This window comes from Vicugna pacos, chromosome 29 (genome assembly GCF_048564905.1).
Source record: "Vicugna pacos chromosome 29, VicPac4, whole genome shotgun sequence".
NCBI lineage: Eukaryota > Metazoa > Chordata > Mammalia > Artiodactyla > Camelidae > Vicugna > Vicugna pacos.
In genome coordinates this window covers 19,942,245-19,967,149 of record NC_133015.1, presented here as the reverse complement: position 1 = coordinate 19,967,149, position 24,905 = coordinate 19,942,245, and the positions used below count along the sequence as shown (strand labels likewise).

At 42.1% G+C, this 24,905-nt stretch overlaps 1 protein-coding gene and 2 long non-coding RNA genes across 4 annotated transcripts in view; all 3 read left to right on the top strand.

Annotated features, from left to right (window-relative positions):
- Positions 1–262: 262 nt before the first annotated feature.
- Positions 263–4,999, top strand: LOC140690262 (uncharacterized). 2 transcript variants are annotated; one of them, XR_012065474.1, is made up of 3 exons: positions 263–466; positions 3,947–4,076; positions 4,695–4,999. It is a non-coding gene; the product is annotated as an uncharacterized lncRNA (long non-coding RNA). The 2 variants fall into 2 exon arrangements; XR_012065475.1 differs by lacking the exon at positions 3,947–4,076.
- A 1,614-nt stretch (positions 5,000–6,613) lies between these two features.
- LOC140690263 (uncharacterized) lies at positions 6,614–9,473 on the top strand. The gene is made up of 2 exons (XR_012065476.1): positions 6,614–7,046; positions 9,125–9,473. It is a non-coding gene; the product is annotated as an uncharacterized lncRNA (long non-coding RNA).
- Positions 9,474–14,064: 4,591 nt separating this feature from the next.
- NKAIN3 (sodium/potassium transporting ATPase interacting 3) overlaps positions 14,065–24,905 on the top strand; it is a 409,711-nt gene continuing 398,870 nt past the window's right edge. Inside the window, exon 1 of the mRNA XM_072951671.1 lies at positions 14,065–14,520. Within this exon, the coding sequence (XP_072807772.1) occupies positions 14,467–14,520 (54 nt within the window). The 5' untranslated portion in view covers positions 14,065–14,466. The remainder of the gene's footprint in view (positions 14,521–24,905) is intronic.

Below are 24,905 nucleotides of genomic sequence, written 5' to 3'. Positions count from 1 at the left end.
CATTTGTCCTTGAAGTATGAGCTGTGGGCAGTTTTTCCTAACTATTTTATATACACTGAAGTGGATTTTAATTTTTATGTGGTTTTACTTCCTAAAAGTTGTAATTTTTAGGATTAATCTTTAGCTTATATTCTCATCACACTAGAGTTTAAACTGGGAACCAGTTTGAATGGAACACACCAAATTCTGACATCACAGATACTGGCTCAGACATAGAGCTTCAGGACAGAATTTTCAGGCTGATGGCTTTTATTGAAATATTCTAGAAGATAGTAAATAATAAGGATTTATTTATGGCATTTATTCTTTAGTCTTCCTTCCAGTTTGATATAGAATGATTTCTTATGCAGGTGGTACCAGGGGAGAAAGGAGCTGTGAAATCAACCAGATGAAGAGAGAGCCTCGCAGCTCCAGTCCCTCCTCTCTCTTCTGTAAAACGTGCCTGTGATGACTCTCAGTGTAACTGGTAAGTCACCTTCCCAACCTCCATGACTGCAGGGCCCTGCCCCCTGCTGGTCTCATTCAATGTGCACCAGCTTGTATGGTGATGGAGGGTAAATGCGAGGCCGCCAGGAGGCTTCATACTGGGAAAGGAAAGGAGCCATGGGGTGGTGCAGAGAAGCGGCCGTGACCCTGAATGTAAGCACGGACCACCGTGTTCCCTGCTTCCTGACTTGCATGAGACTTCCATGAGGATATGAGTGTCATTTATATATATATGTATTTACATTTTTCTGTATATGACCTTTTGGCATCTTAAAAATCTTTCTGGCTGGGGAGAGGTTTAGCTACTCCTGGACCTAAAGGGCACAGCCCAAGTCACACCTTTGATTAAAACACACATACACACACACAGAACAGTATGGAATGACTTAAGTGTGCTTTGGATTATTCATAAATATCCAAAGATTCAATGGCAAGAGATGCAAGAGTGGATTTTATTTCAATATGAGGTTTCTCCTGTTGTACTTTTCATTTTATTAAACTCAGACACCAGACATTGTCCTTGGCCCTGGGAGATACAGGGATGGAGAGTCATGACTCTGTCCCTCACGGAGCACAGAGTCACCAGGATAAGATACACAGAAGCAAATAAATGCCTTTTGGGTACTGGGTGCCGTGGGGGCAGTCAGTGGTGTGGGGGGGGGTTTGCATCCCCTTGAGCAGGGAGGACGGTCTGGAAGAAGGGATCCTTATTTAGTCACCAAATACTTCACATTTTTTAACCAGTTGTACTGATGTTGTATTGATGGAGATCCAAGATAAGAGGCTCTATGTATGGATTTCCAGGAAAAGTCAGGCATTTTGAAGAAGTTTCCTGAAGAAACAACTTCTCCAGCTGAAGGATTTCAGAACTGATGGTGCTCGGGTAGTAAACCTGGGTGCTGAATAAAAGGCTTAAAAAGCCCCTACAGTTGACCCTTGAACAACATGGGTTTGAACTTCACAGGTCCACTTATACATGAATTTTTTTTCAATGGTAATTCCTGCAGTACTACACGATCCACCTTTGGTCAAACCCACGGATGTGGAATTGAGGATACAGAGGAACCTTGGGATAAGGGGAGACACGGGATACAGAGGCTGACTATGAGTTATAAGTGGGTTTTTGACTCTGCAGAGGGTTGAGGCCCCTAAGCCCTAAGTTTTTCAAGAATCAACTATATTCTCACTGGAAATAAAGCTTAAGATATTTCAGATTTTTAATTACAGATTATTTCTTTAGGTTTTACTCTACTCCTTAGAAAATATTCAACTTAATGAAGAAAAAGTAATTATTATCCTCATCTCTACACAGTAATTTCGTTCACTTTATATTATAAATTCTGATTAATATTTGTCTGGTTAAAAAAGAGAGTGAGAAAGAGGGAGAAGAAACCAGGAACTGCCAACCGTATTATAATGAACAGTATTAGCAAATACACTCTTGATCACTGAGTGCCTGGTAACGTGCAAGGCAACTGTTATTGATCTTGTAGTTTTTAGAACATATAATAACATATAGAATAAAAGGCTTTTTTTATTATGTGATTCATGAAAAGTAAGTTCATTGCTGTATGGATCCCCTCACAGATACAAAGAGTAAGGTGGCGTCTCCTTTTTTAACTCCACCTCTTAGGGGAGCGCTCTGTGAACCGCACAGACTGTGTGAGGTGGGCACTGCGGCGTAGCCATGCTTAGTGATGTTGCAAAGAACACAGGAAGTGTATGCCGTCTGGAGCCCGAGACGGTGCACAGCCTGGCTAAACCATCCTTCATTCAGTTCTCTTTCCTTTTCATCTGTCTGTAACACAATAAAGGAAATTAAAATCAGTGATTGATTGTATTTCAGTGCATTATCATCAAGACTGAATCCATAAACAATGCACCAAATGAGAAGCTATTTAATCACGTTCTTTTTTTCTGTGTATCCAACTCAGTATATCATGGGCCAAGTAATTGACATTTATTTTATTCAAAAGAAGAAAGGAAATTCATTTATTCCATTTGTGTGTTTCTCCTGTGTTAATAGAACATTCTATTTTCCTTGAAGAATTTATATTTAGGAAAATGTACAAAAATCTTTATTTATTAAATGGAAATCATCATCACATAACCTCTTTGATAGCATTAGTATTTCAGTTTTTTCCCTTAACTGTTTGTTATTAGTTGATTGGTTTTAGTTCATGGAAATCTTAGATGTGAATTCTGACATTTCATATAGGCCAGGAAATTAATTTTCTTCATTAGAGAGGGCATAAGGCTGCTGTATCTTTTATTGAACCAGATTATCTTAGTGCATTATATTTTATTCAGGAATTAGTTTGATACTCTTAAAATAAAAAAAAGTGAGCCAAACCCTTCTATTATCAAATTTCCTTCTGAGGATAAGATTATGCCCTGGAATAATTGGCTCATATGTATTTCCTTTTATTTGGCTAATTAATATGTGGTCATGAAGACATTTGGTATTTCTAAGTGGGTTATGGTATCAACGCTGAATAACACAAGCTGATGTTGTAGAACAGTTGGAAGTACAAAGTGCCAAATGAATCTGGAGGGAATCTTGAGATTGCTTTAAAAAGTGATCTTTTCTCCCCTCTTTTAAAATATTTGTGACTTCATAATTGAAATGACATTCCTTTATTTCGTTACAAGTATTTGGAGTGATCAGTTTTATGGAAAGAAACACTCCCAACTTCTCAGTGTTTACAGCCTCCCTAAGGTGGGTTGTGGTCGTTTATAAAAGACAGTGAGTACTACGGCAGCAGCATTTCCCGGGATCCACACAACTGCCCCTTTCCTAACCATCTACATGATAGCTTTGTTTGAAAAGAGGGTCCTGAGATAGAGCTAGGGTTGTGGATTTTGGTCAGCATTCAGATACAGTACACTGTCACAAGTCGTGCAAGAGTGAGGAGCCACTGCCTTAAACTCACAGTGGTACCCTGGGCACAATCCTTAGCCTGCCCAGGCTTCAGCTTTCTAATCTATGGAATAAGGATAAACATGTCTTCATCCTTCATGCAACTTCGCCCTTAGTCATCTATTTCAGCAAATACTGTCCCAGTGCTGGTGGTGTGCCTTTTACCCAGGGCTCATATTCTACTTTGATAGTTTTGATTGACGGGCAAGGGTGAAGAATTCCATCAAAATGCCAAATGAGGCATCCTCACCTGCCCAAGACTTTGTACAATCTGAGAAGGTTAAGCACAGAGATCTCTTGCCCCTTGTACCATGTGAGGACTCAGAGAGAAGGCAGCAGTCTATGAACCAGGAAACAGGCCTTCACCAGCTACCACACTGAATCTCGTGACACCTTGATTTTGGACTTCCAGCCTCCAGAACAGTGAGAAACAAATTTCTGTTGTGTATAAACCACCCAGTCCATGGTATTTTGTTATAGCATCTCAAAGAGACTAAGACACCCCAAAATCTTGTATCTGTCTTCTTTATGTTCTTCTAGGATGAAGAGTGGGTGCCAATAAAAGATATGCAGAATAATGAAAAGAAATACCTACAGAGTGTCCAAATTCAATATTTTTCCTGACTACTGGTCTGTTTGGCATGCACTGTTTCTGGAAGGCAAAGCCTGGGTCTGTGTATGAAAAATATTTAAGCCTTTAGGACCAATATAAATTAAAGAGGATTTATTTTAGGGTATAATTCTAATGGTATTAGCTTCCATATAGTGCAAATTAGATAAAAATAATATATACTGATGTAGGACAAGCAAATAGAGCATAGAAGATAATATAAAAATTCAAAAAAAACCTGTCTTTAAATTTGTTAAAATCATTCTTTTTTCCTTCTAGTTTTTTTTTATTAGAACATACGAAGTAAATATCTACCATATTGCTTCAGATCATTTTTTTCTTTATAAGAAATAAATTTTACAAACATAATGGAAGCTTTTATCCCCATCTTATTCCCCAAATATCCCAACATTTGTGTGTGTCCACGTGTGTGTGTGTGGCCATAAACAACCTGTGTTACCATATGTGCGTTTTACATTTCAGTTAAATTACACCATTTTTAGCATATTTTTGGTATCTGCTATTTTTTCACTCAACATTGTTTTCAAGATTTATCCACACTGATCCGTATACATTAATATAATTAATTTTAATTGAGGTATAGTTTTACATTCTATTCACATACTGCAATTTACTTTTCAATTCCCCTAATAATGGGCTTTTCTATTTTTTTTCCAGTTTTTACCTATTACCAATAGAGATCCAACAAACATCCTTGGACATGTCTTTTTTTGGTACGTGTGTACCACGTACCAAAGGCAGAAGGAAGAGATCTTCTCTAGGAAGAAGATTTACCTTGTGGAATTACATCTATATAGTATACAGATATCTAAAATGTACAGTCTGTTAGCATATATTCATATTTATACTTACATATAACAATCTGTAATATGTATATTATTTACATATACTTTGTTTTTCAGTTTTACCATGTATTGTCAAATTACTCTCCAAAGCTGTGACTTAAACTCCTCTTAGCAATATGTGAGTTCCTGCCATAGTTTTACATTTTCCTTCAGGCAATGATCACAGTCTTGTGGTTGTTAAATTGTACCTTGCTGTTTTAAATTGTATTTCCACAATAATTCGCCGTTCATTTTTATCATCTTTTGTGAATATTGTATCAGAATCTTTACCCATTTTTTTCCCTATTGAATTACTTATCTCATTGATTTGTAGGGATCCTCTATATATAGTGGATATTATATTTTGTGGTTTCATAGTAATTATTTTATTCAGTTTTTCTAACTGGCATTTAACCTTAATTTAGGATGCCTAAAGTCATAAATTTTCATATACTCTAATTTATCAATCTTTTCTTTTGTTCTTCCTGTTTTCTGGTATTTGTTTAATAAACCCTTTCTAACACCGAAGTCATTTAAATATTTTAAAAATTCACTTTTCTTATTTAAGTCTTTAACCCAAATGGATTTTTGTCATATGATACAACATACAGATTTTATTTATATATGGATAGTCAATTATTCCAGTATTATGTATTAAATAGTATAATTTTCCCACTGATTTGTCACACCTAATCTCTCATTACCAGTCCAAAATAGTCAGTGAATCCATGGATCTAATTTTTGATGCTATATATTTTTTCCCATTGGTTTATTAGTATATCATTAAGTCAAAGCAAGAAATTTTAATCATAATTTTAATAAGTTTTAATATTTGAAAGAGTATTATACTTCAAAATAATCATGGCTCATCCTTTCCATTGATTTCCAGTATGACTTTAATGATCAAGGTGTAAGAAAAATACTAGTGAAGTATTTATTGGAATAACTGTAAATTTATAGATTGCCATCTTTATGATTCTATACCTTTCCATCCATGAACATGGTATACTTGTGTTTTTATGTAGGTATATGTATGTATTTATGTCACTCAATAAAATTAAGTGCAAAGTCTTATACATTTTTTCTGGATTAAGTCTTAGGTACATTAATGTTTAATACTGTTATAAATGTTATATTTTTTAAATAATATTTTCTAATTTGTTGCTTTAGTGTTATAACATTTCTGTTGATTTTTTTACTTTGACTTTACGTCTAAAACCCTTACTGATTTGAATAGTGTTAACTACAGATTTTCTTGTTTTTTAAATATGTAATTTAAACATCTCCAAACAATGACAGTTTGTGTCTTTTTCTGTTTCTAATTTCTTAACATTTCTTTGTTCTGTCTTACTGCACTGGCCAAGAACTCTAGACTATCATAAATATAAGCAGTGTCAGCAGACACTTCTTTCCTTCCCTTGGCTTTTATAGAAAATATGGATTATGTTTCAACATGAAATATGATAATGTTGATGGTTTTCTTATAGATAAACATATCAGGTTAAGCAAGTTGTCTTCTATTCTTAGGTTGGTAAAAACCCCCTAATATAAATGGATATTGGATTTTATCTTATGTTTTTTTCTTCTATCTTGTGAGGTAATCCTATCGTTTTCCTCCTTCAATCTGCTAATGTGGTAAATGACATTAAAAGACTTTCTATTGTTCATGCATTCCTGCATTACTAGATAAAACCAGTGCCATTATTCTGTATTACTGATAGATTACTTTTTGTATATATGGTCAACATATTTGTCTAATATTTTCAGGAGAATTTTGCATGTGTGCTCTTAAATTGGCATATCATTTCTATGCCAGCTACCTATGGGAGGAAGTGGCTGAAAGTTACGCAGCTGGAGGAGGGGAGTGACTCTTTCTGCTTCCTCTACAGCTGGCCCCTGTGGGGGCTGCACTGGCAGTAATTGCTGCAGTGGCCACAGTTCTGCAAGTAGTAACAACGCTGGTTTCTGTGGCAGTAGCAGCACTGAGGGATCCTTGTGCTGGAGGCTCCAGGGGAAGCAACGGGGATAATTCAGGAAGTAATGACAATACAGCTGCAGCTGTAGCCGCTGATACGGGAGTCCTCGTGGTGGCAGCTTCAGAACCAGCAGTACCAGCCCAGCCCCAGAAGGGCAGCTTCCTAGGCTCCTGCTCAAGAAGCTCAACTTGGACATCTGAAGCCTTGAGGTAACCGCCACCATCCTCCTCCAACTTAGAAGAAGCAGAGGTTTCTTGTAGTTACTAATTTTCAAACACCCCTACCTTTTCATGCTTTGCTCCACACACCCTAGCAACTGATTTCTCTATGAAATATGATAAATGGGACTCATTTGTCTTGTTAGCCCACACAATGTTTTAATTTCTTAATTAATTGCAATTGTGGAGAAATTGGGAGAGGCCACACAAAAATACAGTTTTCAGCCTTTTCTTGACAATCTGTAGAGCAGGCAGTGCTGTTTCAGCTCTCTGCAGGGCACCAGTTGGCTGAGGCCGAGTCATGGCTGCCCCTTTAAACAAGTTCACCACATTTCCCATCCAGACTGCTTCCATGACCACGCCTCCTGCCTGGCCCTGCGCACACTGATGTTTGCACACCTACTGTTATTGTTAAAATGAACATAGCAGAATTTCAGGAATATCATTTTTTTTCACTTATCAAAGCAAGATGTATTTCAAAAGGTACATAAAGACAATTGACTTAAACTTCAGTAGTAATATTTAGAGCCACCTGTAGCTATAAAATGACAAATAAACAGATTAATCATGTAATTACAGTTTTAAAATTGATTGTTTCGAAACGGCAGGGATTTATTTTTGGTTTGTGCTTTTGTTTTTGGTTTTTTGCTTGTTATTTTAAACCTTAAGTGAAAAAAGGACATTATTGGCTCCACATTCTCAACTCTTTGTAGCTTTGGATTTTTTTTCTTCCATGCATATGAATCCTTTGAATTCAACGAGGGCTGACTGCAGAGGACTGTTTGTGCAATCCAATCAGGCTTATTTCAATTTCAAGTGCAGGAGACAGGCATGCTTTTCATGGCCTCCTTTGTGAAGCTATGATGGATTGACTAGTGTCGAGTTAGTAAGATTTCCAGGAAAGGACAGTACAAATGCTGTCCTTAGCAGCCTGTTAATAAATAGACCTCAAGTCTTGAATCTTCCACTTGGTATTTTATCTTAGGAGTGGAGTAAAGCTCCATGAAAACACAGAATACATTTCACTTTGCACTTTTATCTGAAAAGCTACCAGTATTTCCATTCCCACATGGTTCTAATAAGAAGTGCAAGGAAGGAAGTTTTGTGTAAAAGAACATACAGACCTGTAAGAGCAAGAACTGGTAAGACAAAGAAGTGGAGCTTCATGCTAATCTAAATGTACTGTCCGAACGTATTCTTATTTGCTGTACCCGTTTAAAAATACTTTGTGTTTAGGGAGAACTGTAGTGCTTGGTTCATGGATTCTTCTTTCCGTCCCAATTCCTGCCATGTTCAGGGAGGCAGTGTTTTTTGACTACTGGGTGTCTGTTTTCACTTCCAATTAACTGTTTTTCCCAGTCCCTCCCATGATGGTGATCTGGACCTCTGTATCAGCCAGCATTCCTTCATCTTTGAAATCCTGAACTCCTACAGGCCATTTTCTGAATCTAGCCCTCAATAGATTGAGATCCTATTAGGGATGCTCTAGTCTTCTTCAGACATAAATACTGGCCTTTTTGTCTCATTTTATGCTACCACCATGTCCCCGTTTTCTGAGAGTCTCCTCCTGTGGTCTCTGTGACTCCATTTGTAGAAGACAGTAGTGTCTCATTTACTATATGGACTCCAGCAGACAGTGATGGGTTTCATAATGCAATCCCTAATAGAAACTGCACAACAGAGGATAAGTGCCTAATAAAATTTTCAATAAGAAAAATGGCTTAGGACAGTGACTTTGGACAGCTTGTATTATTGCAGGAACAACTGGTAAAATTCCAGGGTCCTGCTCTGATTAGCCTGTATTAAAAATTTTATTCAAAGACATGTTTATTTTGGCTTAATAGTTAATCAAACAGGAAAAAAATATCTGAATTGTCTACATCAACTCATTATAATCTGTCCTGTGCCCAGCTGAAAAAAGTTAAAACAAGATTTTGTTTTATGTCTATTTCTCTTTTAAGAGACTTATTTAATATATTTTGTTGATTCATTGACTTTTGACTCACAGACTGCAGCACCATACTCGGGCCTGAACACAGCTTACCTAACACACGTATTTCCTCCACCAGGCCCTCCACAGCCACCTTGGGCTTAGGAACACTGGACTTTCAGAACTCAGGAACACTTCAGCACTAAGACTGGGGGCCACTTGAACAACAAAATCCCCAGCAAAAGGCACAAAAATGTGGAAAGTATGGCACTAAGTAGACTGGGAAAAGGACACATGTTGACAGTATGAGTAGTGAAACAAGAGGGCAAAGTATCACCTAATTTGTCTTCACTTGGGAACCTGCCTTCACGGACTCAAATTTTCCCCTGCAAATGCCTGCAGAGGTGCTGCGGGTAGTGATTAGGGGTTAAAAACACATGTTCACTAGTAGCAGACTTTGCAAATAAAGGTTCTGTGAATAATGAGAATTGACTGTAGTGTGTGTGTGTGTGTGTGTGTGTGTGTATTCTCTGGTGTATTTTCAATTTTTTTTTTTTTTACTGATAATGGTACCTGATAAAATAAGTTTAGATAGAAGTGACCTAGAAATTAAAGCTTCAGCTACGCAGGCAGGCATTCCAGAAATTTACTAACCTGGTGTCTAATTCTCTCTGACTCCTAGTCGTCTACTACTGTAACTACTTCTACTTGTTATGAGGCTTGCAGTTATTTCTTTGTAATCTTATTTCTCCTTCCAGACAGTGGCAGGGGCCAGGTTTCACTTCCCGACACCCACTACAGTGCTTGGTAAACTCTACAGGCATGACATAGCAATCCTAATCATGGTCATAGCACACACCAGATCAGCGTCACTGCACCACTACCGCATGGTCATGACAGGGAAATATGACTAAGGCTTAGTTTTTAACCCAAACGGAAATTTGAAAAAGATGATACTTGGCTATCTCTTTCAAATTTTAAAACTAGTTATCACTAACAATTCTTGAAGCAAAATGTACCAAAGAAATGTCTTTTGTTCTTTCTCCTTTTGTAATTTTTGCATCCTCTGGGCTTTCCAGTGTCTTTAAAAACACTCCCACACCACCTGTCCATCTGCCACTTCTTTCTCATCCTACCTTTTAATAAAACAGTCCTCTGGGATTGGTAGGGGGGCTCAGTTTTAAATGTTATGATCTAAAGTGCTTTTAATAGCAAGATGTATCTCTCTTCTTAGGGAGTAAGGAAACACTGAAATTAGAACTGCTGTCTCTCCCATGCCCCCAGTATTCTGGGACATTTATTACTACGTTAATCAGTTCTAACTAGAATTGATTGTGGTCTCAACAAGTATTGGACAGCCCAGTAATGTACCTCAGCCTTCACCGCCAAGCTTCAAACCCTCCACAGGTGCGTCTCGAAATTTTGCTCCAGTGTAAACCTTATCTTTGCTCCGTCCGGGCAGCCACACTATCATTACAAATGTCTGTCAGATATTCATGAAGATAAGCCCGTTGCAGAGGATTTCAATTTGCTTGCTCCAAGGAGGGGCCCACCTTCAAGCAGGCACCAGAGAAAAAACACATATTTAGTGGCACCTTTAGGAACTTTCCTCAGTAGAGACAGAGGAATGTTTGATCAGACTGCACACTATTTCATGTATACAAAAATGCCCAACTGGCAGGCTTCAAAACAAACCCCCCAAAACAGTGCCATAATTAAGGCGGAACTTAAATTCCTTCAAGCTGGTGTCTCAAAATCCTAATACTCGAAAGTCCTGTGGAAGCTAGAAATCTGCACTTCCAGGTCTGGCCTCTAGGGACTCTCTTTTCCACCCACTCTTCTGTGCGGAGACAATGTGCTTCTCTCTCAAGTTTAAGGGAGACAGAACTGGAGTTTCTCAAAAGGAATTTTTCCAAGAAAGTGAGAAATAAAAGAGGTGGAAGAAAGAGAAAAAGACAGACTCAGATTTCATTAGGGTATGTGTGCATGTATATATGTATATGTTTAAGATGTACTATATGTGATATGTGTGTACATGTATATATTCAACACTCTGCGTGAAGCAGTATACTAAAAGTGTGCATACATTGTCTCCTTTCATGCACAAATATTGAGTTTAACTATTGTTATAAGCACTGGAGAAAGTGCATTGTTTTGGAGTTGGGGAGATGGGAAATTATAAAGCAAACAAATCAGTGGTTTGCTTGAAAATACAATAGACTAGGGCGTTACATCAGATGGCGTGGTCAACGAAGCTTCTCTGGGACATGACATGAGGCTGAGACCTACATCAGGCGAGGGTACAAGACACACAGAGGTGGAAGGCAGAACAAATGGCAGACTTAGTCCTCTGGGGCGAGCCATCCATCACACCCACTTTATACAGGAAAATGAGGACTCACAGGAGAGCAAAGTGACTTGTCTGAGGTTCTACAGTGAGGAAGTGGCATAACCAACCATACATCAGATTGGCTGTTCCTCCCAGGGAGGGAACTCCAGGAAGCAGTGGGTGCCAAGTGTGCTCTGCTTCACTGACCCCTCTGCCCTCCCTTCCCACCTCCAAGCCCCTAAGGGGAAAGGGGTGTGTGTGTGTCACTTACCTCTGCAAACTTGGCAGCTAGCATAGCCTTTGACAGAATGAGGAATTAAGAAAAGAAGCAAGAAAGAAATATTTGAGGGCAGCATTGGGGACAGAAGGAAACAAGGAAGGGAGGAGGATTTTTAGTTCATGATGCAGTTCAGTTTAGAAAATGAGAATAAGAGACTGCAGAGAAAACTGAAGGTAGTTTCACACAATTTCTAGACTTATTACTAGCATTGTGCTATCTCTGCATCTTCCTTCTTCCTCTCAAAGCCAAATGCATTTTCAACTGTCTTTATTATATAAGGAAGAAACTCCAGCCTGGATCTATCAGTAGAGGGGGCAGTGGGAAAGGCAAAGGTACAGGAGGACTCTCCTGGTCCCCTGGAATCACATCACGTGGGTGGCACTGAGTCTGGAGGGGGAAGGATCAATGCAGATTACTCTGCCTACTTCCCAGTGAGTAGTTAGCACCTGGGCAGGTGTCACGCGTGTCCGAAGCTTCATAGGCAGCATGGTGAATGTGTAAATCAAGAAGCTCTTGAGTCAGATGACCTAGCTTTGTGGTGTTCTTCATCATCCATTCAGTAGCCATGGGATGCCGGTTCCCTTTTCCACATCTTTTCACTGGGGATGCTCACAGCACCCATTTCATAGGCTGTTGTGAGGATTAAATAAATGAACATACAGAAATCACTTAGACTGGTACCTGGTGCCTGGCAAGGACCCAGTACATCTTAGCTGCAAATATGGTACGTCCTAAATGAATAAATGATGAAACAAAGAAGGATATTGGAGTAAACATATTTAATGTGGAGGGAAGGAAGGGCCGCTAGGTTTATGATCATCATTCATCACAATCACTGCAGGTGAAGAGGCTGTGGTAGTTTCTGGAAGTTGTAGGTAGACTAGTTCATGTCCTCTCCCTCTTCAGAGGGGTCTGTGGCCCGGAACTTTCTGCAGTTCTTTTCTCTATGCTAAATTACCTATTCGTCAGGGTCTGTGGTTTCTTATGCTTTCCATTCATCATGAGTGGTGATGGTTGTGTTTATTGTGCATAAAAGAAGCGTGCTTCTCATAATCCTTGATCTCTGATATCTTAAAGGTTGAGTTAAAAAAAAAGGCTTCTGACTCTATTATTCCCCTTCTCCAAGACAATGGACAGAGGTGGAACAGATTAATATTCTTGATCCTTCAGTGACCCAAATCCTGAAGTCACTTATGCATCCCTACCTCCCTACTAGCATTTCAAAGATACTTTGCGACGATTTTCCTGGAAATTACAACCGTTGTAAGTTATAAACATAAGTCCTGAAGGAACTGTTCCTAGACAGCCAGTTGATTTCAAAACAAAACCAGAACTCCTTTTAATGCCTGAAGGAATGGCTTGGGCAGAGTTTCCAGGCACAGAGTGAATCTTTAAAAACGCGAAGATCTCTTTCCTTTTCTCACTAACCCACCACTAAGGACCCAGGAGGGCAGCAGCGGGTTAGAATGGGGTTTCTGTGCCAAGTTCTGCAGAAAGCCCGTTTTGAGACAACGGGCAGGGAGGCTTGTCCCTGCTCTTTTAGGTTCGCGAGCTCCCTGCGTAGCTGCACCAGGTACAGCAAACGTGCCCGTGAGGTGTGACATTGAGCCTGAAGCAATGTAATCCTCCGCGGAACTCCTCCGCTCCAAGCTAGCAGGTGACAGGGAGCAAGAGCCTCCTTGGGGTCACGGAGAGTTAGTCCGGGGTCTTAACTAGCCGGGACCAGGTCTTATTTCCAAGCAACTCTCCAACAAGTAATTCGAGGAAGAAAGCATATTTACCCTCATCCCGGACACATTTTCCATTCCTAGAGAAGGCCACGCAGCCCCTTCTGTCTCCCCTTCTCTTCTTTCACGCCTGGTGACAATTTCTAAGAGCCGCGTAGCTGAGCAACCTAAGCCAGGTCTCCCGGCGGCGTCCGGCTCTAGCCCTGCGCTCCGGGCCGCCGCGTCTCGGCCGCATCGCCTCTCGCCGAACCCACTCGGTCAACTTTCCCTCCGAGACTCCGGCAGAGGCGCCCTCCGGGCAGCCGCCTGCAGCTGCAGGGGAGACCCCGCAGCTGCGCGCCCGGCGCCGGCCGAGCGGACGCGCCCGCGCTCGCAGCCCGCCGTCCGGGGCTCGGCCGGGCGCTCCGCTTTCTGCGCTTGGCTTCTGTCCTCCGGGCCCTCCTTCCCGTGGACGCCAAGCCGTCTCAACTCCACCCTCTCCACCCCGGGGCACCTCGGCCAAGCCCTGTCCCCTCCTCACGCGCCTCCGACCACCCTCCCAACACCCAGCACAGCCCCCAGCGAGGAAGGGCGGCCCGGGTCCCCCCAGCTCCACCCGCCACAGGGGGGTCTCCAGCACCCGCAGCCGCCCTCATTCATATTCCTTCTCATTCTCATTCTCTGCCGCGTCCTCTCTCTCCCAAGACTCCTAACAAGACAGGCCGATCCTCCTCCGTGGCGCTCCCTCTCATTCATCGCCGCCCCCCCACCCCCCACAGCCCACTCCACTTTTCAGACGCCCACCTCCTACATACTCCCCTCCCCTAAACAGACTTCCACCCACTCACCATCTGTAGCCTCCCTTCCGCCCCCCGCCCCGCCCGCGCGGCTCCCCCCCGCCCCGAAGCAGCAGCCCCGCACGGTGGGAGGCAGGGACCCCCGCCAGACGCTCGGGTCGTGCGTGCCGTTCTGACCTCTGCCCGCCCGGGAAACTAACAAAGGCGGCGCGCGAGCCCAGCCCCGAGAGCGGCGAGCGGCGGCCGCGGGGCGGGCGAGCCTGGGCCGGGCCGGGCGAGCGCCGCGCGGGGGCTGCTCCGGAGTCGGGAGGCAGCGGCGCCGGACCACGCGACTCTCGCGGCGCGCGCCGCTCGGACGCCGCGGGCACCATGGGCTGCTGCACCGGGCGCTGCTCCCTCATCTGCCTCTGCGCGCTGCAGCTGGTGAGTTCCCCGCGCGTCCCCCGCCGGCCGGCGCCTGCCCGGGCACGGCCTCCCCGCTCCCTCTGCGGACCCGCAGCTCCGGGCACGGGGCGGGCGGCCCAGCCCCGCGCTCCCGCCGGCCCGCGCCCTCCCCGCCGCGGCGACTCTCGCTGCGCTCGCTCCGCGGGCACTCACCGCGCCGCCCCTGCCCTGCGGGAGGGCGCGGTCTGCTCGAGGTCCCGGGCGCGGGGGTTCACGCGACCCCGCCGGGCGTCGCCACGAGGTCCCGGGGCCGCTGCCCGGCGCCGGGGGAGGGAGCGTTTCCCGCCGCCGGGTTGGACAGCTGGCTTTAGCACCGCCGCATCCCCGCTCAAGTTTCGCTGGGGCTTGCGGGCTCTTTCTTCTCGGGATGGTTTCCAGGAACGCGGCGCAGTCCGACGGGGCGTGGGAAAGACCGGGTTCCGAGGAGACGGGACCAGCTTCCAGTCTCAGTTAAGAGCGAGGTGGTTCTTCCCCTCAGCAGGTTGAAAGGGGGTGGCTGAGGAGTCGTGGCGCTCCGGGAAGGAGGTCGCGCTGGGTTTTTAAACAGAGTATTGCAGCCCCTGCCCTTCCAATTTCTGTTTAAATTTTGGTGACATGTTGCGTGTTCAGACAGCGACAGACTGACAGCTGTCATCAGGGAGAGAAGGCGCGGTGGCTCGCCAGGGAGGGCATGGGCTGGGAAGTTGGAGAGCAGAGTGGGGAACGAAAGGGCTCTCAGCGTGGAGCGAATGCTTTGCTTAACACATGTCCTGTAGGGACCTAGACCGCCCCGTGGTCTGTTCCGTAGTCGCGTGAGGTCAAGGCCACAGACCTGTGTCAGACTTTCGTGGGTGAGGGATTAACAGACGGCTCCCTTTTACTACTCTTAAGACAGATTCTGTAGCTGCTCTGCCAGCCTTTCTTCCAAGTGTTGTTTGTTAAAGCCACAAATATTAGCTAGTGTATTTTGACTCCCAAGAGGAAAAAGCTTTTCAGTGAACTTGACTGAGTAATGTCAATCTTGCAAGGGATAAAATAATGCTGTTTCTTTAATAGTTAGTCCTTGTACCCATGAATGCTTTAAAAGGTTTCACTTTTCTCTTGCCTCAGTGTTTTACTCTCCCATTAAACCCTCACTTTAGACGTGCTCTTCAGTGTTTACATGATGTGTGCATAATTTATGTATTTATGGATCTGAAATCAGGGCTACTTTCCTTTAAACCTATGGAATAGCCCCTTCTGTCTTGTGAAATAGCATGTATTTTTATGGAGTTTTCTTGAAAAAATAAGTAAAAAATTTACTTGACCATGAATGTTTTCTTTCATTAAGGAAGGCAGGCCAGAGAATAATTTACACTTTGGTTATTAGAAATGGACATGGCTGGGAAAACTAAATAAATATTTAGTCAAACTTTGAAGATGCAACGTTGCAGACAGGCACCTGCATTGTGTAATCTATAATGGCATAATTCTTTCTGTTTTACATGGACATAACATGTAAGGGTTTTTGATGCAGCAGATTTATCAACACAATTATGATTTCCTTAGTTGATGTTGTAATAGTTGTGATGACAATGGGTTTTGTAGTTTCATGCATCAGCCTGGAATGCCTTTCTACATACACCTTCTCAGTTGATAGAAATGCAACTTACTCTTCAAAGCTTATCTCAAAATTCTGCCTTCTCCATGAAGTCTTCCCTGGTGCTCCAGGTGAAAAATCAATCACTTCTTTTCATTTAATTGCATAGTACTTTGCTTTTTCCTCTGTTAGAACACGTTCATCCTCTTATGTTATTTTTCTTAAGTGATTCACACATTACTAGACTGCAAGCAGCCTGAGAGTAAAGGATGAAACATGATTCAACTTTCAAGTCCTTAGGAGCGCTCATATTAGAAGCCAAACCATACTGCTGAACTGATGATGGTAATGAATATTTGCAATCCATACAGGGCTTTTGCATAAGCACTATTTTACTTCTAAAATTATCCTCTGAGGAAGGCACCCATGTTACTAGTTTGCAGGTGAGGAAGATCACCCTTAACCTCACAGAGTTAAACAGTTTCTTCAAATCAATAGTTTTTGGTGGGTAGAGACATCAGAGTGATGGTAAACACTTAATGACTGGATCTTGGACAAAACAAAACATATATCTATGTTGCATTCTTACATAATACATTCTAAGTGTTGTGTATATAGAGGATGTACAGCACTCACTTTGACAAACAATAATAAAATATGCAGCACTCTTTATTGTAAATTCTACACAGCCGATTAATTCTGGCAGAAATCTCTTTTTTTGCACTTGATGAACTCTTGGTTCTGTAGTTCTGACATAAAAGTTGGTTAACATTTTTTACTTCCTTTGAGCAGGAATAGGAAAGTGAAACAAGGAAGTCAGTATTGGAGTTTGACTCCATTAATCACGTGATTTTGGTTTGAAACCTCGGGAACTTTCCCAGGTGGAGTTCTAAACTGGCCCCTGTAGACGGAGGACAAGGAAGGGCAGAAGAGGCAGGCCACTCCTGGTTGCTAGGTGGCGGGTTTAATAAATGAGGGGACTTACTATGGTCTGTCTGGGGCGCTGCTGGATGAGTGGATCTCCACCTCCAGTGGTCAGAACCTTTAAAGTTTTAGAAACCTTCACTGGGTTCAGTCATGTCCACCGTCCGGATGGTCTCAACGACACATTCTTCTGTCCAGGCTGCATCCTTGAAACGGCGCCTACTGTGGGCATGGTGGGCAGGACGCACGTCCCAAGGACCGGGCGGGTGAGGAGCCTCCCACCGCCCTGCTCCGGCTCGAGGGTCAGCTGGAGGTCAAGTCCTCCCCGTGACCTCCTCCAACGCAGAGCAGATTCTCTGCTGAATTGGGTTACAGTTTTCAAGTACTGGGAAATTATTTCCTCAATTCTTTTTTTAGAAAAGTTAACGGTAGTTGATTTACAATATTGTGTTCGTTACAGGTGTGTAGCTTCAGAGTCTTTTCCATTATAGGTTATTATAAGATACTGTATAGAGTTCCCTTTGCTCCCAGTGGGTCCTGGTTGCCTGTCTATTTTTATATACAGTGGTGTGTATTTGTTAATCCCGTAATCCTAATTTATCCCTCTTCCTCCCCTTTCCCTTTTGGTAACCATAAGTTTGTGAGTCTATTTCTGTTTTGTACATAAGTTGATTTTTTTTTTTTAGATTCCACATGTAAGTAATATCATATAATATTTATCTTCCTCTGTCTGACTTACTTCACTAAGTATGATGATCTCTAGGTCCATCCATGTTGTTGCAAATGAAAATATTTCGTTCTTTTTTATAGCTGAGTGACATTCCGTTGTGTATAACACCACACCCTCTTTATCCATTCATCTGTTGATGGACACTCAGGTTGCTTCCATGCCTTGGTTATTGTGAATAGTGCTGCCAGGAGCACTGGGATGCATGTATCTTTTCGAATTAAGAGTTTTCTTCTTTTCCGGATACATGCCCAGGAGTGGGATTGTGGGATCATATGGTAAGTCTGTTTTTTAGCTTTTTAAGGAAACTTCACTCTGTTTTCCATTGTGGCTGCACCAGTTTACATTCGCACCAGCAGTGTAGGAGGGATCCTTTTTCCCCACGTCCTCTCCAGCATTTATTGTTTGTAGGCTTTTTGATGACAGCCATCCTGACGGTGTGGGGTGATACCTCACTGTAGTTTTAATTTGCGTTTCTCTGATAATTTGCGATGTGAGCCACTTTCACGTGCCTGTTGCCCATCTGTCTGTCTTCTTTGAACAAATGTCTATTTAGGGCTTCTGCCCATTTTTTTATGCTATTGGCAATGTAATGACATGACACCTTTTAGGTTTAATATACAGTATTAGAGAAAAAATTCTCCAGTGCTTTCTTAAGTCTAGACAATCAACAAAACAGCGTTACACCCTGATTTTTCACATTTACCCATTTCTTTGGTGTAAATACTCCTACCTTGGTCAATTTCAAGTGCGCCATTACATGGTATTTCCACCATACAGATAAAACAGGCATAAATAACCTCAAAGTGTAAAGTAAAACACAGTAAAATAATTAGAAAAGGATGTGTTTAAATATTTAGTACCTCTGTTTTCCATGATTTCCTTAAAGTTTTTATTACTTATTTACTAATGATGGTCGTGTTTAACAGCTGGCTCACTCCATCCTAAAAGCTGAACCAGCCCTCTGAGCCGGTGCACGCCTGCTCCAGCATACCACCAGGTAGGACTCCCAGGTGCAGTGTTCTTTCCACCAGAACCAGCTGTCTTTTTTTCCCTTTCATGTTTTTTTCCTGCTCCCACCAACTGTTGGAAGATGGAGGTGATGAGGCAGTCAGTAAGTGCGGGGGTTGAGGGGAAATGGCATTCGGAAGATGCGTTTGCTGGAGAGAATCTACATGCTAATGGCTAAGGTAACTGTGTGGGCCATTGAAAGATGGTCCATTAGCTCCTTCTAAAAGTTAAAGACACAAACAAAAGGTTTTTATTATCTTATTCCCATTTTATCTGACTTCCCCTCTCTCCGGATTGGGGAATATCACTGGGGAGAATGGACCGTTTTGAGGCGCGTGTGTTTGGGTGAGCTTTGGTTTGCAAAATCTCAGGCTTCTTTCTCCTTCCTTCATTGAGCTGCTCTGACCACCTCCCATCACTCCTCCTCCTCCAGGCCCTCGAGCACATTTGTGTGTTGGCCTCCAATTTCACATTCCTGTTCTTAATTCTGCTAGTGAACTTAAAGAGCACGTGACACGCATGTGTGCCTGGCCAGAGGAAACTGCAAAGTAAATCTCTTCTGAAAAAGCAGTGCATCCCCGGGTAACAGATTCAGCAAGTCATCCCAGAACCTGAAACATGTTTTCGTGAGGATACTTTAGATTTTGCTTGTTTTAAAATGATGTGTATTCCACTATTATAAATGTGTAAAACACTTTATCATATGCTTTTAGTAAACTGTAGCTGCCATATTTAAATGAATCTTAAGGGCCTGCTTTTAAGTCTAAATTTCCTCCACATGTACCTCCAAGCCATCTTGTCAGAGGCCACTCAGTGAAGTGTTGAACTTAGCTTGGCAGGGATTTGCTCCCACAGAGCTTTCAATGTCTTCTCGACGTCACAGGGGGCAGTTTTGTCCCCGGATGTGGTCGTGACCAGAGGTTTATTGCTCCTTGCATCGCTTTGTGGACAGGGGACCACCCTACTCCAGTGAGGCCTCATGTTCAGGGGAACACGTTCCAGACTCTTACTTTGCATATCCACAGTAACAGGAGTCTTTAGAAGATTTCTAGAAAACGAGCAGCTCTTAACACATCGATGGGCTCTATGTTTTTATTTTAGAGAACGTCCTGCAAAACGAAATAAAATTAGTAATCTTCCTTTCCCGTTTTCAAGTGAAAGTCAGTTGAGTTAACTTTCCCTCCCCTCCACATTCAGACCGTCTCATGACCACCTGTGACACTATGATGCTGAGATAAAACGCACCGAGTGGTGCCTGAATGATGGAGGTGTCAGTGGCAGTAACACGTTTTTAAACTGAGTTTTATGAAGCGTGCCACTCACTCACCATAGACACCTGGACGTGGGTGCCGAGGTGCATTTATTTTACTATGTAGATAGACTGATACTTTTGTTTGAACATGTTTTTTATTTTAATGGCTTTTTTTCTCTTCTGAGAAATGTAATTTGTAATCATTTAGTTTCTATTCTTTTCCTGTTTTTAAATACTCTGGTTCATCTCATGAAACTTGAAAAGTTTAGGGAAATTAAATTTTTGGCTAATAACGAGACTTTAGTTATAACGTGGTTGGTGTTGAAATCATTTCAGTAATCTGCATTAGCCAGGTTTCTACAAATCCAAATCCATTTGTAACTCTCTTGTTCTTTAAATGTACCTCCAGGGTGTTGCATTTGCTTAGGAAAAGTGTTCTGATCGTCCTGTCAGTTGAACTGTGCCCTCCCCAAATTCTTAATGTTGATGTCCTAGTCCCCAGTAACTCAGAATCTGACCTTATTTGGAAAAGGGATAATTGCAGATGTAATTGGTTAGTTAAGATGAGTATCATTATCTAAAGGGGAAGTTGGGACACAGGTGGGCACACGTGGAGGAACGCCAGGTGACAATTAAGACAGAGAACAGGGTAATAGTCCACTAGGCAAAGAAAGACAAAGAGGGCCAGCAAATCACTGGAGCTGCCAGAGAGGCGGGGGTCAGGTTCTCCCCCACAGCCCTCAGGGGGACACAACCCTGCCAACACCTTGGTATTAAACCTCCAGCCTCCAGAACTGCAACACAATAAATTATTGTGCTTTCAGCCACTCAGTTTGTGGAACTTGTTGATGACAGCTGCAGCAAAGTAATACGGGTCTTTTATTTTTTATTTTCAAAGAACACTAATCACATGTTTCTTTGTGTTTATCTCTTTGTGTGCTTTTTTTTTTTTTGCTGGATTTCAAGTCCACAAACGGCAAAGACTTTGATTTATTCACAGAATCTTCCACTACACCCTGCAAAGGGTAAGCCCTCTCCAAGTCTTTGGAGAATAAATTAATGCACAAATAAAGACCTAAACTTAACCGAGTGTTTTCTGATGTGCCAGGCATTGTTCTAGATACTTTATATCTATGAAATCATGTAATTCTCACAACCACTCATTTTAGAGATTCAGAAATTGAGGTCAGGAGTTTACATAACATGCCCAGGATCGCCCAGCAATGGAGTCAGGTTCACATTTGAATCTGCACTCTCTTTACTGTGTTCTTTGCTTCTTTTACTTGGAATAATAAACAACATTCAGCAAATACTCATATAGTCCCAAGCACTGGGTGTACAGGTGCAGACGCTTCAGAGGTAGACCTGCTCTGACGGAGTTTATGTCTGAGGGCAGAAGGGCTGTCAATAAATGTGTAAACAAAGATTACCTAATTACAAATACTAAGTGCCATCAAGGAGATGAGACGTGTATTACACGTAGAGAAGTGGGCGGGGGGGGGGGTCTTAGCTGTGGACAGTCAGGAAAACCTCTCAGTCATGTCAAGAGAGGGGAGTCATTCTCAGCAGAGGAAGCCAAAGGTGCGGAGCCTCCAGGTTTGAGAGAGCCTGGTGCCTTCCTGGCTGTGACCGGGGCCGGGTGTGGCCAGGGCGGAGCATGGGGCGGAGTGCAGGCGGGGAGATGGCATTGGACCTGTGCGGGGGGGGGGGGGGGCCGGGTTTCATTCAAGGAGCAGTGTGAATCCGCATTTTACACGGAGTCATGGTGTCAAATGACTTGTGTCTCAAAACAGTCTCATTGCTGAGTAGAGAGGAGATTAGAGAGAAACAAGAGAAGAAACGGGAGACGGGCTGGCCTTCTGTTGTTCTGAGCCAGAAAGCATGTGAGTCAGACACATGTCACAACGGAACAGATGGGGAAGGATGGACCTGAGACGTGGCTTAGGAGGAAGAGACTAGGGCTCGCTGAGGGCTTGACCTACACATTGTGCGTAACAGGATTTAACTGCAGTGCTTTCACTGAAAGTGGGAAAATTGGGTGTTGTGGGTGTGGAGGTGGGGCCAGCAGTGTTCGGAGATGGGAGGGTTCTCTCTGAGATACTGTAGGAGTCTGACCACTGAGGCCAGGTGTATGAGCTTGGAGCTCAGAGGACAACTTTGGACTGAAGGTTCAGAACTTGGCACCATGAGCAATTGTGGCATTTAAAGCCCCGGAGGAGATCACAGAAGAGCGAAGGTATCAAGACAGATGAGCACAGCATGGACACCACGACTCAGAGCAGTAAAACTGAGAGAAGGGAAATGAACAAAGTTTGCAGACATGGAAATATTTATATAGACTTGTTTTATTTTTCATAAACTATCAGGCACTATTGATTTTTTAAAAAAAATTGTCCCCAGTTTTAATAAAATCATTTTCATTCTGGTCACTTCCATGTGCATTTTTGTTTTGCCTAGTTTTTTGCCCCCCTGAGAGGATAATCTTTATCATAAGATGTTGAGAAACAAATTGCTTTCTATCCCCAGAAGTGCAATAGTATTTTCTATTTTTTAAAAAAGTGAGCTGCTTTGTCCATATTTGTTCACCTTTCTCTCAGATTTTACAATGAATAGATCTCCAGGAAAGATTTGAGCAATTATCCAGATTAAATATAAAGGAAGAATTTCAGATTTAAGAGTAAGAAATTCTGAGTCAACAGAGACTTAGGAAACAAACTTATGGTTACCAAAAGGGAAAAGGGGTAGGAGAGGGATAAATTAGGGGTTTGCAATTAGCAGATACAAACTACTATGTATAAAACCGATAAACAACAAGGTCCTACTGTACAGCACAGGGAATTATATTCAATATCTTGTAATAACCTATAATGAAAAAGAATATAAAAATATATATAAATAAATGTATAACTGAATCACTATGCTATACACTGGAAACTAACACAATATTGTAAATCAACAATGTTGAACCAATATTATTTAAGATTTTGGCATTAGAGACAAAATACATATTAATATAAACTTTGCCATTTATTTGAAAAAGTTTGGATATGTGAGCCGAATAAAAACCCCTGGGTCTATTTATGAATATTTTGACAATTTTCTTAAGCATTTGTTTTCATCAGGTGAAGTGCATCTTGCTTTAAAAACCAGGATTTCAAATGCTTAATAAAAATTACTCGTTGAAGGTAAAAATAAAAATCAGAATGGAAAACACAAAATTGGGGAGCTTTTGGAACGAAACAGCAAGCCATCTTCTTTCCCTTCTTTCCAAAGCCCCGGTGAATGGAGCAATACCACTAGGGCTGGAAAGAAAACAGATGACCAGCAAGACTGAGGGGTGCAGGGAGATCAGGAGCAGAGCGTGTTCGCTCAGAGCCCTAACGGAAGGCTGTGTGCGTGCGGGCCCAGAGCTGCTCTGTGTTAGGTAGAAACCCAGCACTTAATCTGCTTGCCAGGAGGGGCGCCCTGACACAGGGCTGGAGAATGGGGTGTCTTTCAGTTTTGCATTTTGAAACTTAGCTGCCTAATATTCTGAGCTGATATGGAATCAGAGAATAAATACATATAATCATTCTGAAAGTAAAGCTGATTCATAGGTAAGTAAGGATTTGTAGTAACTTAGAACCGAGAAGATGAAAAAGAAAACCACAAATGATTATCTTTTTAATTGTTTATTTTGATTTTCTTGAAATACTTTTTATTTGTGCTTTAAAGTAATGTTAACATTAATTTTGAAAAAGAGAGATGTTTCAAACAACTTTGAAGACGTTTTGAGTGTCAATTTTAGATGGACTATTTGGTAAATACTTGATAAGGTTAAAGTGGACCTTTTTTAGGTGCATCAAAAGTGTATGCTTTTAATCCCCGTTAACACTAATTGATGTTAATGTGTGTGAATCTTCAAGCATTTACGACAGAATATAACATTATGCTAAAAGATTACACTTCATCAATGATTTGTATTCAGAATGCCAGTTATATGGTAGAACAAGCAAATGACCCAGAGCACAAACTATCTAATTTACATTTTTAATTTGATCTATTTGGCAGAGATACTAAAATAAAATAGGAGGTAGGCTCTAAATGTCCTTTGATGGAACATTCTTTACATTGTCTAGGCAGAGTACTGGAGAACAGGTAATTTAGGATGGGCATAGTGAAAAACAAACAAAGTTAGGGAAGGTGAAACTTCGAACTAGCAGATTGTTCTTTGACTCTTGTAAGAGGGTCCCCAGTTCCTTGATTTGGATGAGAAGCATCTGTCTATTGGGAAAGGAAAATGAGGGTGAAGACCAGGGGGCAACAGGAGTTGGGGTGGGGGCAAGGGCTCTGATGGCAAGAATTAGATGGTCCTTTGTTAAGCGAAGCTGGGGTAAGATCATGGCAATGTTGATGATCTTGTTCTGTCTTTCTAGGGTTTTTTTTTCTTTTTTTTTTTTCTTTTCTGTATAGAAGAGCACTCTTTAGAGTGGTTTTCCCGATTAATATTCCTGAGTCATTAAGTAAAATTAAATGTTTGGGTTTCTTCTCTCCACCCCGTCTATAGGTACTTGCACTGAGAATGGTTTCATACAGAGGCCCCGTTCCTTTATTAACGAGAGGTACTGGAATAACATCTTAGCAATCAGATTCTCGTAAGCGATTATGAGCTCAATGGATGTAATGATAAGGCGTAAATACATTTCTGACGGTTTCTCTCTCTTCCAGTCATCGGAGACCTGGTGTGCTTTGGTGTTGATTAATACGTAGTGTAGTAAGTGCTTACGTGTGGAAAGCCCAGTCTATATAGGTTGACTGGTCAAATTGGTTAATTAAGGTACAGAGTGGAATGCTCTGCACTCGTACTGATAACTAGCTGTGACTGATCATAATTAAGATAATGGGAAATATAA